This window comes from Panthera onca, chromosome F1, assembly GCF_046562875.1.
Source record: "Panthera onca isolate mPanOnc1 chromosome F1, mPanOnc1 haplotype 2, whole genome shotgun sequence".
Lineage (NCBI taxonomy): Eukaryota > Metazoa > Chordata > Mammalia > Carnivora > Felidae > Panthera > Panthera onca.
The window spans coordinates 62,534,481-62,549,294 of record NC_138355.1 but is presented as its reverse complement, the minus strand read 5'-3'; the positions used below and the strand labels follow the sequence as shown (position 1 = coordinate 62,549,294).

The following is a 14,814-nucleotide window of genomic DNA, read 5'->3' as shown; positions in this document are numbered from 1 at the left end:
CCCTCCAGTAACCCTCCGTTTGTTCTCCATATTTAAGAGTCTCTTCGGTTTTGTCCCCACTCTTCGCTTCCTCTTAACCTCCCGTGCTCCTTGGGATTTTGCTTCCCAAGCCCGGGGCGTTGCCAGTCCCCCCATTACCCGATCTGCCCTTGTAGCTCTTCGCCCCCCTTCGAAATAGACGGAGCACACCCCGTGAAAGCGCCGGGCGCGTGTGCCCTGTCCCTCGGTCCGCCGGAGGTCGTCGGGGAAAGGGTTAACCGGGCAGCGGGGCGGGGGGAGGAGGGCCGGCCTCACACCTCTCCGGGAGACCTCGGGCGGCGGCGGCGGCGGCGGCGGCGGCGGCGGCGGCGGGGCCCGGGAAGGGCGGGGGCTGGGGCTGGACGCCTCGCCGCCTCCGCCTCGGCGAATAGCAGCGCGCTGCCCGCCCGGATTGGAGCAGCAGCATCACGCTGACCTCCGCCTGGGCTGTAAACCGAGCCGGCCGCTGCGGGCAGAGGCAGGCTCTCGGCGCCTCCGGGAAAGGCAGCCCCACGGCCGAGCTCCGCGCGGCTCGCAGGGACCCGGGCAGCGCCCCAGCCGCGGCTGCGGGGAGCGGGGGAGCCCGACGCGGGCGCGGGCGGGGAGCGTGCGTCCGTCGGCAGCAGCGGGAGGAGGGGCGGCGCCAGCCATGGCCGGGGACAGCGAGCAGACCCTGCAGAACCACCAGCAGCCCAACGGCGGCGAGCCCTTCCTGATCGGCGTCAGCGGGGGCACGGCCAGCGGCAAGGTACGGGGGGTCGCGGCGCCGCGCTCCCGGGCCCGGGCCGGGCGGCGGCGCATGTGGCGCGGCCGCGGGCCGTGTCAGTTGCTGCAGCCACCGCGTGGCCCGCGCGCCTCCGCTCCTGGCCGCGCTCCAGCGCCCAGTGTCTCCCCCCACCCCCCCCCCACCCCCGCCTCTGCGCGGACTGCGGGCGGGGATTCCGGTCATCGCGGTCCCCCGGGGTACGCCGGCCACGGGTCGCAGGGCTGGCGCGCGCCCGCTCGCTCTTTTTCTCCGCTGCGGTAACTCGTGGCCGGGCTCCTAGGGGGAACGGGCAGAGAAAGCGGATGCTTATTGTTTTGCGAGTCCGACGGTGGGGGCGGGGGGAGAGGGCTTCAAGCGGGGTCGCCGGGGAGCCCCCGACGCGCCCCCTCCCCCAAGCCCCGCCTGGGTGGGGGGTGGGGTGGGGGAACTCGCCCCGCGGCGCAGCGCGGGCCGCGGGGGCGGGGCGAGCCGGGAAGCCCGACCTGGAGGGCTGCGGGAACGCGCGAGGCGGCGTCCCGGGGAAGGGAGCTCGTGTCGGGCTGGGGACTGCGGGGGTTTCTTGGGGGGAAAATCCTGAGCGCCAGCTACGTGCGGTGACATGGACCAAATGACAATACGGCTTCCGTATGGTTATGAGCAGAAACGTGGCCGGTTTCAATGAGAAAGTTGTTCTGGCTCCGTGCGTGCTCCTCGGTTGCAGGGGCTTTAGCGTCGTGGGTGCACGGAAAGGGGTCAGTCCTAAGGGCGTCCGACCCCCCTCAGGAGCCCGTCTTTGTTTTATCAGCCAAGCAAGAAAAAACGAGGGAAATGCTTTTTTAGCTTTACCCCGGGCCTTTCCTGCAGGTGGAGAAGGGTGGAGACCTCGCAGATGTTTCTTTCTTCGCTCCCCTTTACTGCATTTAAGATGTGGGTACTTGTTTCCTCGGCGTTTAGCAAGCTCCCCATTGCATTGGGAGCATGGGCTCCTCCTGGCGAGCCTGCGAGCCGTGGGCTGTGCGCGCCGCGTTTGGCGAGGTGGGATGCTGCCTCCCAGGGCCGGGGAGAGCGGAGCGGGGAGGCTGGTTGGCGCCATGAGGAGCGAGCCACGAGGCTCTCGCGCCCCAGCCGACTCCTCCCGAGCCCCTCCTCCATTTTGGCTCCACGTTTTCCCCTCCGGGTCCCCGCGGGGGCCCAGACCCGGCAGCTGGCGCTGGGAAACTTCTTTATTGATGGAGTTCATCTTGTCTCTCTCTCCCAGGGCGAGGAATCTGGCAGCTTTTAGGTCCCCAAAGTTGATGTGGCATTTGCCCCCCCGGCCGAATGCGTTTTCAGGCTGCTAAATGTTCTCTGCCAGCGCTGTTGCTGGTTCTTAGAAGCAAAGGTAGAGGCCAGCACTTTCAGGAAGGTTTCCCTGTTCTTTTAGGATTATTCTTGCCCCCCCCCCCCCTCTTTTGTGTAGCCTACGACTGTTGCATGGGGCCTTTTTGTTGTTGATGGCTGTATTCCCAGCGCTCCTTCCTATAGCACATGTCTGGCACGTAGCTCGCCCCAATCGTTAACCTGAGGTTCAGTCCTCCTGGGAGGAGGGAGACTTAAACTGGCAGATGAGTGTGGCATTTAGAAACCATGTCCTTGGTAATCATCTAAATGATATAGTCACTCCAAACATGGAAGCAGACCCTGTGCGGTGAAATAACTCCATTCTCCTTATTTTTGGGTTCATCGGTCATCATCTGGTCTCAACTGATACTCCGCGTAAGTCGTGTTACTTCTGTAATGTGTCCAATGGGAACGAGTAGTGAGCCCTGCTCCTGGGGTTCTCATGGAGGAGGAAGATTATAGTAACTCTGAAGAAGGAGTCTTTTCAAAACCAGGTTCTTGTATTTCCTCTGAAAGGACAGGTCTAGAGAGAACAAGAAGTCACACTGGAAGGGAAAAAAAAAAGGAAACAGTGTAAAGCATATTGTACATTTTGGGCATTAATAAATACTGTGTCATTGTTTAAGAATATTATATCCTTGTTTTGTTATTTAAAGATTTTTTTTAACACCCATTTATTATTGAGAGACAAAAAGAGACAGAGCATGAGCAGGGGAGGGGCAGAGAGAGAGAGGGGGACACAGAATCCGAAGCAGGCTCCAGGCTCCGTGCTGTCAGCACAGAGCCCATGGGGCTCGAACTCACAAACCGCGAGATCGTGACCTGAGTCGAAGTCGGATGCTTAACTTAACCACTGAGCCACCCAGGCACCCCTGTTATTTTAAAAAGCCCAAGGGAGCACTGGACTTCTGTAATTCCATGTAGGAGTTCATTTGCTGTGATTATATCTTGATTCTCTTATTCCAGGCCTTAGTGCCTTTCCTGAAAGAAATTCAAAGTATTTTTAGAGGATGTGCAGCACCAACAGGCTGGACCCCCTTTGGAAGTCTGAAATCTGAAATCTGAACATAGTTGTGCACGAGGATCTGGCAGCAAGATTGGTCCTCCGCTTCCTCGGGTATTTATTATGTGTCTGTTAAAAGGATTTGGGCAAGGCAAAGGGTCTCAGAACATCATCAAAACTGACAGTTTAGAGCCAGGAGGAACCTCAGAGTCCAGTCCCTGGAGTCCAACACTTAGTCTCATCACTTCTAGAATAGAAAAATGTATCCATGTGATGTACTTAGCGGCGGACCCAGTTCTGGACTGATGCTGGTTGATCCCCGCTGTTGCCTTGTTAAGGAAGAATTGACTGAGGACGAAGAGTAAGACTAAGGTGGGGGGGGGAGGGTGGAAAACACATGTTTACAGCCTTCGCCTTGGAAAAGGGCTGCGGGGAAATGGCCGTGAACTGGTTTCAGACGTACTTGACCCAAAGGGAAATGGAAATGCAGATTGCTCTGTACTCTTGGCCCAGCCCTGTAGATCTTGGTTGTTCCCCCCTCCTGCACCCCTCCTTTATAAGAAAAATCAACTCCCTGTTCAGCTTCTCTTGAGGGCTCAGATTTGTCTCTGTTGTGGCCGCCCTAAGTACAAAAATTGTATCTCAGACTAAGTTATTTTGGTTGTACAGGCAAAAAAAAAAAAAAAAAAAGTGATTGCAGCTCCATCTATCACATTTTTTAGTTTGTTTTATAAATGACGACGAGGGGCGCCTGGGTGGCTTGGTCGGTTGAGCGTCCGACTTCGGCTCAGGTCATGATCTCACGGTCCATGAGTTTGAGCCCCACATCGGGCTCTGTGCTGACAGCTCAGAGCCTGGAGCCTGCTTCCGATTCTGTGTCTCCCTCTCTCTCTGACCCTCCCCCATTCATGCTCTGTCTCTCTCTGTCTCAAAAATAAATAAACGTTAAAAAAAAAAATGACGAATTAGAACTTGCGAGTAAGCTTTGCCAGGCTGACATGGTGAGTCATTGTTAAAGACTCATGGTAAAATTGTGGTGGGTTGAGGAGGTTATTCTGACCTATGTTAACCAGATTCTCCTGCTTTCCTCCGAAAGGACAGGTCTAGGTGAGCAAGAAGTCACACAGGAGGAGGGGAAAAAAAAAAAAAGCCTCAACTTCTCTGCCCACATATATGTCCCTGACCGTAGATGCCGTTCTGTCTTTTTTCGGTGGTTTCTTCCTTGGCCAATTAAAGTCGCTTCTCAATGGCCGCCATCAGAGTGGGCTTCTTTGCCTATAGCTCTGATTATGTCCCTCTCCTTTTTGGAAATCGTGGACCACTCTCCGTTGCCCAGACTACTGGTCAAATATTTCAGCCTAGTGCAGATCCCCTAATGTGGTCCCAGACTGTCTCTTTTTCCCCTCTTCTCCCCCACCCACGTGCACAGACAGACACACGTACGGAACCTCTTTCACTTAAACTTTTGCTTAGGATCTTCTCTGGAATGGCCTCCAGTCCTTTTAAGCCTTCAGTTCTGTAAATAACTTCCTCCAGGGGACTTTGTTATTCATTTCCTTAATCAGAATTGTTTTTTTTTGTCTCCCGTGCTTCCATAGTCTTACCGACATTTTGCCTTGGCGCCTGGCTGTTTGTAGACTGCTTGTTGACTGCCTCCCCCACTGCACTAGAAGTTCTGTGAGAGCGTCTCGAGTATTTGGGCCTTCACGTCCCCGTCAGTACGGCCCCGTCAGTGTTTGGTACGGTGCTGCTGTTTGGTGTTAGGTGTTGATTGAGCTGCATTAGGCAGACCAAGACTTATAATTATCCTTTGTTATTTGATTCATAAGACTATTTGAATTAGGATTTGGAGCCACAGTTGAAACCACGTTTACCTCTGTGATGCATGTTGTAACGACCAAACTCTAAAAAAAGCCCCCTGAACCCTAATGCATTGGTATTGCTTAACCAGAGCCTAGCATTTGTTTAGTATGCACTAAATAAGTATTTGTTGAGTGAAGGTCATTTTGCAGAATACCGTATTAAGTGCTTCTTTTGTTGTTTGTTTGTTTTTGAGAGAGAGCACATTCACGTAAGTGGGGGAAGGGGCAGAGAGAGAGGGGGACAGCAGAGGGCCCGATGTGGGGCTCGAACTCGCAAACGGTGAGATCATGACCTGAGCCGAGGTCAGACACGCCATGGATTGAGCCACCTAGCCGCCCCTGAATTAAGTGCTTTTGAGGAGAAGTTGGGATGTGAGGATATGTGAGAGAAAGTCTATCAGTATTTTGCAGTTGAATGTTGCTTAAACCACTTTTACCATGAAGCCAGATTCTCTTTTTCTTGTTTTGTTTTTTTAAGATTTTCTTCATTTCTTAAAGTAACGTCTACTCCGAACATGGGGCTGAAACCTACAAACCGAGGTCGAGTGCTGCACCGTTGGAGCCAGCCTGGTGCCCCGCCCCCGCCCAAGCCAGTTCATCTGTAAAGCATTTGATTCGCTCTCCCTTTGAAGTCAGGCAGGCGGCTGTCTTCCCTGTTGATGGGTAACAATGGAAGACATGAGGTTAGGAGAGTTTTTGACTTGACTGACGGTGGCTAGTAAGGGATACAGCTTGGATCGGAGTCCGGATTTTCCCTTTCCTAGATGCATGTCTGTTCTGAGCTATCTTCATAAGCAGCAAGGAGGTTGGTCTGACTGTGTATGAGTAACACAGACCAAGAGGGCAAACGGCAGTGCCCTCAGAGGTCTGGGCTGTCACCTCCCCTTAGCTCGACCATGACTCATCTGCTTTTGGAGCATCTGGAACGTGCCGTGGGCCTGCATCCCCTTGATTCCATCACCCTGTTCCTGGACCCTTCAGCGGCTGTGCCCCTCCCGCCGGGCCGCTCACTCCGCACCCTCCTTCCATTAGGTTCTCCCAGAATTCCGGGGACTGGGTTGGTCCCACTGGCTTTCTCAGAGCTGGCACTGTGTGCGTTCTGCCGCCCCAAACTGCTGCCGTGGCCATCAACGAACGCCTGGCGCAATGTGGCTCTGCTGGCCTCCTGCCCCTCTCCCCTTTGCTCTCTCTGCTGCAGCCACACAGGCTGCACCCCACCCCTGGCTTTCCCTCTGCCCAAGAACGTTGTTGGTTGTGCCAGCGCCTAACACGGAGCCCGGTAGAGGAAAGGAGACCTAGCAGATCTTGAGGGCTCCTGTGTGTTCCTCTCGTGCCGCCTGCCTGTTGTCCCCAGCTGTGCCTGTGTGGTCAGCTGCCTTCCTTTTCCTTCCTTGCTTGAATGTCTTTGAAGTGTGGCTTCTGATGCACACTCTCTGTGGTCACCTGACTCCGGCTGGCTGGGTAGCCCTTGCTGAGATCTTTTGCCTGATGTCCTTGTTTCTTTGTTGGGTGTTGCTTTCACGAAGTTCTGTGCTGGGGACAGATTGTGTTGGGAAGTTTCCCTGTTGAGGACCTGGTCTTTGTTGCTGGTGGGATCTGAGATGGTGCTCTTGGACTATTCAAGATCTCTGAGGTCTTTTAGGTGTGGGTCTCAGTGTTTTAAACCAGTGGAAAAGCTTGGAGGGGGTACCCTGTGTGTGTGTGTGTGTGTGCGCGCGTTCAGGTGTGTTTTCATGTCCATTAAACCACTATTTAAAAATTTATTTTATTCATTTATTTTTTATTTAATTTTTAGTTTTATTCTTTACTTTTTTTAACATTTTATTTATTTTCGAGACAGAGAGACAGAGTGCAAGCAGGGGAGGGGCAGAGAGAGAGGGAGACACAGAATCCGAAGCAGGCTCCAGGCTCTGAGCTGTCAGCACAGAGCCCAACACGGGGCTCAAACCCACAAACTGTGAGATCGTGACCTGAGCTGAAGTCAGATGCTTAACTGACCGGGCCACCCTGGCGCCCTATTTTTTTTTTTTTTAATTTCAATTAATATCATCAAATCACTTTTATCAGTAAGTCAGCTTACTAAAGCATTTGACCATCTCTTTTTCATGATGTATCATGTACATGTATATATGAATTACATGAACATAATCTCTATAAAACACAAAAATAAGAGCTATCAAACAGAAAAATGGTATAAAGAGTTAAAATGATGGTTTCTTTATTTTTAAATTTTTTAAATGTTTATTTTTGGGGGAGAGAGAGAGAGAGAGAGAGAGAGAGACAGAGCATGAGCAGGGGAGGGGCAGAGGGAAAGGGAGACACAGAATCTGAGGCAGGCTCCAGGCTCTGAGCTGTCAGCACAGAGCCCAGCCCAGAGTGGGGCTCGAACCCACAAACTGCCAGATCATGACCTGAGCCGAAGTCGAGTGCTTAACCGACTGAGCCACCCAGGCGCCCCAAAATGATGGTTTCTTTAAAGGTATAAAACCTTTTGATTTTACTAAGATATTTTTTATTTGTGACTAAAGAGTGTTTTATTTTTAAAAATCTTGTTTCACACGTGGTGACTCATGGATGTTGGATGATCATGGTGATATTAGTCTTGGTGACTACAAGGCTGAATGAAGGCTTGGTTCTAAGTTTAGTCTTTTGAATGCTGATTAAAAGACCATCCTATTTGAAAAAGTTATCTCCTTCAAAGATCCAAGAACAAGAAAGTCCCCGTTTGCAGTGTTTACCAAATCACAATGGTCCCCTCCCCCAAAACCCAACGAGAAAATTTTCACCTTTGTGCATCAGCTGTTTTTGCAAACCAAGGTGCTTCATTAACTAGTTGAATTCAAACTCCACTGAAAATCCTTATCTGGAGTATTTTACAAGTTCTTACAAGTTTCTGTTTACAGGTGCACACATAGTTTTTGGCAACAGTGTTGCTTAACAGTGGAAACATTTTCGAATCTCTTTACCAGATAATTGGATCGTTTACTTTTAATAGATGTATTTCTTTGCCTTCAATCCTACATAAAACAACAAGTCAAAGTTTATTTTTGAAAGAGCAGGATTTCTAAATGAACAAGTAACTGCAAAGATCACATGAAAATAAGAGAGGAGTGTCTAAAAGACCAGAGAAAAGGTGTAACAGCTGTCAGGTGTTGACAGAAAGTAACTAATCTGTGGGGCACTTGGGTGGCTCTGTGGTGATCCAGCCCTGTGTTGAGCTGCCAGCGAGGAGCCTGCTTGGGATTCATTCTCTCTCTGTCTCTCTCCCTCTCCCTTCCCCTCTGCCCATGTGCAGGCTCACTCTCTCCCTCTCTCCAAAAAAACAAAACCAAAACCAAAACCAAACCAAACTAATGGGTGTTCAGGTCACATGCATGCAAGAATTAAGCGAACATGAAAGTTCATACAGAGAAAGCCAAAGTAGTTACAATAAAGAAATTACCATCAATAGGCTACTTAACATAATAACCTGAAAAGTCTGAAGAATGCTAGAAAGCATTGAACCTTTGGGCCTCTCCTAAGCAGTAATTGGATTACTTGGGGGGGGGGGGGGGCGGGGGCATTGGTTCTAAAATGGACCACGCATGCTTTGAGAATTTTGAATGATGATGGGAGACAGTAAGGCAAAAAAAAAAAAAAAAAAAAATCAGTTTGCTTTGTTACTTGGCTATTAAAAATGGTCTTTCCATAGTGTAAGAAAAAAAGTATTTATTTCCGCATGGTTACAGCCTATGAAACTGCAGGAGAAGTGTCTAAAGTGTCTCTGAACCTCCCATACTTCCTGTAGTAACCTTGAGTACCCTATGGAGCAGGTGGCCTGCAGTTTTATTCCTGCCCCATGTGGTCCCCCACCTCATAGAAGGCTCTGCCACATGCCCTTTGCGTGACTTGTAGAAACGGTATCGTAGGACTTGTATAATACGCAGTAGAAGCATAAGAGTTTTATGTGTGCAGGCGAAGTAGGGTTGTGCTTCTTTAGTGCTTTAATCAGTATGTGAGTATGCCATCTTGTCTGAAATTTTGGCCTTTCCCCACCTTAGCTGAAGGGCCATTCTGTCCTGTCTCAACACACACCCCCTGCCTGTCCTCTAGGAAGCCTCGGGTTCTCCAGGAATGCCTCCTTCCCCAACAGTGGAGGGTGAGCCCTTGTCTGCCTTGTGCGGGTTGGTGGGTCTCAGGCTATAGAGAGAGAGCTTGTAGGATGCAATGCTAAGAGCCCTGACTTGTGATTTGGACTCTGGTCTTCAAACATGTTTGCATCCTTAACTGCTATGAGAAGCTTTGGAGATTCTTTATCCCATTGCATCTATATATATATATATATATATATTTTTTTTTTTTTTTAATTTTTTAACGTTTATTTATTTTTGAGACAGAGAGAGACAGAGCATGAACGGGGGAGGGGCAGAGAGAGAGGGAGACACAGAACCGGAAGCAGGCTCCAGGCTCTGAGCCGTCAGCCCAGAGCCCGACGCGGGGCTCGAACTCACGGACCGTGAGAGCGTGACCTGAGCTGAAGTCGGATGTTTAACCGATGAAATCATATTTCAGTTCCACTTTTCCCACAAAATGTTAAGTTAATTTTGTCTATTTTTATTCTTGAAAATCTTTTATTGATCATTGTATTGTCTTTTTTAATGTTTATTTTTGAGAGAGAGTGCACGTGTGTGCGTATGCACATGTGGGGGAGGGGCAGAGACAGACGGAAACACAGAATCGGAAGCAGGCTCTAGGCTCTGAGCCATCGGCACAGAGCCTGATGCGGGACTTGAACTCACAAGTGGTGAGATCATGACCTGAGCCGAAGTCGGACACTCAACCGACTGAGCCACCCAGGCGCCCCGATTATTCTATCATCCTTATGCAACAAAATGTATGTGTACATTGGAAGGTTTTTTCTATTCTTAGAAGTCTCAGCATTAATTTCTTTCAGATTATGTTACTGTGGTTATTGTCCTAAGTTAATCAGAACAAGTAGATACCCACTTTGATACATACTTAAATGAAAAAGGTAGAATTTTGTTGGAAAGCAACTTGATGGTTATAGCCTGTATCGGGGTGGGTTATTACTCTTTAAGGCTATGATAAGATTTTTCTCTTGTATAGATAGAAACTTTGAGAAGTGCTGTTGACATAACTAGATGGGAACGGAAAGGCTTTTGTTCTATCAAGGTCGCTCAGTTTTTACATTCCAAAGTATGTGTCAGAATCCAATGTATTTAAAAAAATTTTTTTTTATGTTTATTCATTTTTGACAGAGAGAGAGAAAGAGAGAGAGGGAGAGAAAGGGAGACAGAGCATGAGTGGGGGAGGGGCAGAGAGAGAGGGAGACCCAGAATCTGAAACAGGCTCCAGGCTCTGAGCTGTCAGCACAGAGCCCGACGCGGGGCTCGAACTCATGGACGGTGAGATCATGACCTGAGCTGAAGTCGGACGCTCAGCCGACTGAGCCACCCAGGCACCCCAGAATCCAGTGTAGTTTTATGAGTCAACCAGCTTGCCACTCACCTCCTTTAATTTTGTCAAAGACAGAAAACTGGAGACCTTCAGACTTGTAAAAGGATTTGTTACCCAATCATCAGACCATTCATTTTTCGGTATCGGCACTCGTATTTCATGTTGCCTCTTTGTATGGCCACTGATTTAGGGATTGTGGGTTCCAGCCCAGCTTTGCCAGTTGCTTACTGGGTATCTGGATTTTCATCTACAGGAAAGGCTCTCCTTTCATTCCTTAACATTTTTCAATTCTGTAGCTAGCCTCGAGTGTTCTTGAATTGTTCTCTCACAACTGGTCACACTTACCAAGTACTTCTCCCACCCACACCTGCATAATGTGGTTGGCATTTGTGACCTTCTGGGGTGGGGGGGAGTCCTGAGAAACTGGTATTCCCTGCCACTTGCCAACATTCACTTCAACTGGGTATTAACTGGGTTTCCCGTAGATCCTGTGACCCTGTATCTTGCTCTCATAGATGTTGTTGCTTTTCCTAGCATCCCTCCCTCCCGGTACCTTCCTCTTCCTTACCTGGCTAACCCCTGCTCATCTTTCTGTAGGCGTCCTGTCATGGTCTTTCTTGGGAAGTCCTCTCAGGCATGATGGAGTGTCCCTCTTCTGTGTTGCTAAAGCATCAGTCATAGGATGTCCCCCATTCTGTGTTGCCCTTGCTCATGTAAGTCTGTCTTCCTCTCTCCACTGCTGTCTCAGGGACTGTTTTTCCTCACTGTTGCCTGAGGCTCACACATGGGCTAAAACTAAAACCAGTCTAGGTAGGTTCTCCGTACATATTTGTTGAATAGCCAAATATTAAGGGCCTCTTTTTCAAAATCCTTGACATTTTCACTTGGGATCTCAACAGGAATCTCAGTAGGGCCAACATTTAACTCCTGATCTTCCCTTCACATGTGTTCAGCCTGCAGCTCTTCTGCATCTCAGCTGATGACAGCCCTCATCCTTGTGGTTGCTCTGACCTAAACCATGGAGTCATTCTTGACCACCATCTAAACCGTGGAGTCATTCTTGACCACCATCTAAACCGTGGAGTCATTCTTGACCACCATCTTTCATTTGCACCCAGACCGTTAAGAAGTCTTGTTGGTTCTACCATTAAAGTCTGTCCTCAGTCTGCCCCTATTCACCTCCACCGCTTCCCTCCGGGTCCAAGCCACCAACATGTTGGGGTTGGGCCATGGCAGTAGTATCCTAGCTCCTCTCCCTGTCCTGCCTCTGGCCTTGTGCATTCCGTTCTCATGGCGGCCAGTGATCCCGTTCAAGTAGAAGGCTGGATAATAATTTCCCTGCTCTGCTTAGAACCCCGAGGTAGCTTCCCATTTTACTCGCAGTAGAAGCCACAGTCCTTGCAGAGACCCCCAAGTCCCCAAGATGGGCTCTGTTCTTTCTGCCAGGGTAGCACTTCCCTCAGACATCAGCGTGGTTAGCTCTCTCACCTCCTCATGGTCCCGTTGTTTAAAACTGCACACTGTAGGCACTCAGTTACAGAAAAACCTTGGTTGGCGAGCATAATTCGTTCCAGAAACGTGCTTGTCATCCAAAGCACTCATATATCAAGGCGAATTTCAAGAACCATTGGCTCAGGGGTGATCATGTGATGTTCGGTGTCACAAATGACAAGACATCGCTTGTTTATCAAGTTAAAATTTGGTAGCAATGATTGCTTGTCTTGCGGAACACTCCCAAGCAAGTTATAATCCAAGGTTTTACTGTACTTTTTGGATAAATGGTTGAAGAATTCATTACTTGTTTGCTAGGTTGCCTCGTCTAATACTAGTTTTCAGCATTTAAACCTGGTTGCTTTGGCTTTTGCTGGGAGATGTGGATAGTTATTCCTTGACTGTTCACATTTGTCCTTCCTTGTGAGGTCCCTTTACCTGGGTAGGATGATGACTGGTACCTTGTCCGTCACAGAGCTCAGTGTAGGGGTACATGCTAGATGGCTTAGGTGCCTGTTTACAGGTGCATTTTTATTTATTGTTTCAAACTTTATTTTGAGAGACAGAGAGTGAGGGAGAGGGACGGAGGGAGAGAGAGAATCCCAAGCTGGCTGCACGTTATCAGCGCAGAGCAGGACGTGGGGCTCGAACCCACAAACTGTGAGATCGTGACCTGAGCTGAAACCAAGAGTTGGACGCTAAATCGGCTGAGCCGCCCAGGGGCCTGATTTTGAATTTTTTTTTTTGTTTGTTTAAAGTTTATTTATTCACTTTGAGATAGAGTGGGGGAGGTGAAGAGAGAGACTCTCAAGCTGGCTCTGCACCAGCGACGTGGAGCAGACCTGGGGCTCGAAGGGGCTCGAACTCCCAAACCGCGAGATCCTGACCTGAACCGAAGCCAGTAGTCAAGACTCTTAAGCAACTGAGCCACCGAGGCGGCCTCAATGGTGCATTTTTTAAAAAAATCAAATCAGCTGGAGGGTAACCTTCACATCTTGTCAGATTCTTATTAGGAATGACACCTTATTTTGTTTGAGTCGATGCTTGTGGATCTTAGGGGGAGACTGAGCCATCGTCTTCGGAGAAAAGCTGTCTTGGCTTTGGGCAGCCTGCGTTAGTCTGAATAACCGGCCTTTTGTAGCTTGGATTGGAGCCAGGAAAGTGCTGAGCAGAGCTTTGGGTGAGGGCATGGCAGCCCTTTGGCTTCTGAGTTTAGTGTGGCTTGTAGGGAACCCGATGCATCCTTGTCGAGACGTAGAGTTGACACGACACAGCCGCCTTCCAAAGCTGTCGTCCCTTTGGGATTATGGATGTTCTTTCATCAACACAGATGCTATATAATTATATGTATTATAAACTCTAGTTTCTGCTGTACGACAGCAGTGTTAAGATCTGAGGTGCTTATAGATACTTTTTTAATGTTTTAAGTTTACTTATTTCTTTGAGAGAATGACAGAACCAGTGGGGGAGGGGCAGAGAGAGAGAGAGAGAGAGAGAGAGAGAGAGAGAGACAAGGATCCAAAGCGGGCTCTGTGCTGACAGCAGGGAGCCCGACGTGGGGCTCGAACTTAAGAGCTGTGAGATCGTGACCTGAGCTAAAGTCAGATGCTTAACTGGCTGAGCCACCCAGGTGCCCCATGAGATGCCTGTATTTAAAACGTTTTCCTTTTTTGATAAAAGAACCACAAACCCTGTAGCCTGGGCTAGTTATGGTCTTTACTGCTGAGGCAAATTCATGATAGGATTGGTAATAAGTAGTTCTGAGCAGGAATAGCACTCAGAACCCAGGGCATATATCCAGAGGGCTAGGGGTGGCCCTGCCTCGTTTGTGTGGCTTGTGGGTTGGCATCTCTGACGACAGGTGCCTAGGAATCAGTGGACATTTATTGAAGCAGCTATGGAATGACTGTCCTTTGTCTTTGTGGGGGTTTCTGAGGTGTTTCTTTCTTTTTTTTCTTTTAAGGTTTATTTTTGAGAGAGAGAGAGAGAGAGAGAGAGAGAGCGAGAGCGCAAACAGGGGAGGGGCAGAGAGAGAGGGAACCACAGAATCCGAAGCAGGCTCCAGGCTCCGAGCTGTCAGCACACAGCCCAACGTGGAGCCCGAACTCATGAGCCTTGGTGATGACCTGAGCCGAAGTTGGAGGCTTAACTGACTGAGCCACCCAGGTGTCCCTAGGGCGTGTTTCTGTTGTGTGGCATATTGGTCGTCTGAGAAACTTTCTCCGTGAGTTGAATTTGGTGAGGAGATTGGCCAAGGGCCCTGCTGTTTAGGGTGAGGCATATCTCCTGAGGACCTGTTGATTTTTCTACTGAGGCAAAACATACTATTTTGACTAGTCAGTGGCTTTATTTTTCTCCGCTTCCTTGGTAGAGAGGGTAAATATTTGAAAACAGAATGAACAGAATAGTATTTGACACATAGTATTGAACACTGAGAGGCGGTGAATACTCTTGAATACTCTCAGTGAATATTCTCTTTAAGCAAGAGAGGCAGTGAATACTCTTCTGGAAGAAAAGGCAAGCAAGGGGTGCTCTCCTTGGCTGACTTTGAAGGACACAGAGCTGAGTGCACGCGGGATTGGCCCTTTGGTCTCTAGAAGCTATGATCAGGAGAGGTCATGCTTGAGGTGGAAAAGCTTGCATTTCTGGACATTTCTGGACGTGTCCTCTAAGAAGACCTAAAATCCCAGGCCTGCCCTGAGGCTCCTTTTACAGGTCTTAGTGGGGATTAAAGTCTTTATGGTTGATAGACTCGAGGCTTTATGAAGTCTCTTCTTCAAGCAAGGATTGGAACGCAGCTCCCTGGTTTCTTCTGGAAAATGCTTTCCCGCTGCAAGGCCAGACAGCTTCGTGGGGTG

At 49.4% G+C, this 14,814-nt stretch overlaps 1 protein-coding gene across 1 annotated transcript in view; it reads left to right on the top strand.

Annotated features, from left to right (window-relative positions):
* The first annotated feature begins 291 nt into the window (after window positions 1-291).
* Window positions 292-14,814, top strand: part of UCK2 (uridine-cytidine kinase 2) — a 78,247-nt gene continuing 63,724 nt past the window's right edge. Inside the window, exon 1 of the mRNA XM_060644423.3 lies at window positions 292-766. Within this exon, the coding sequence (XP_060500406.1) occupies window positions 668-766 (99 nt within the window). The 5' untranslated portion in view covers window positions 292-667. The remainder of the gene's footprint in view (window positions 767-14,814) is intronic.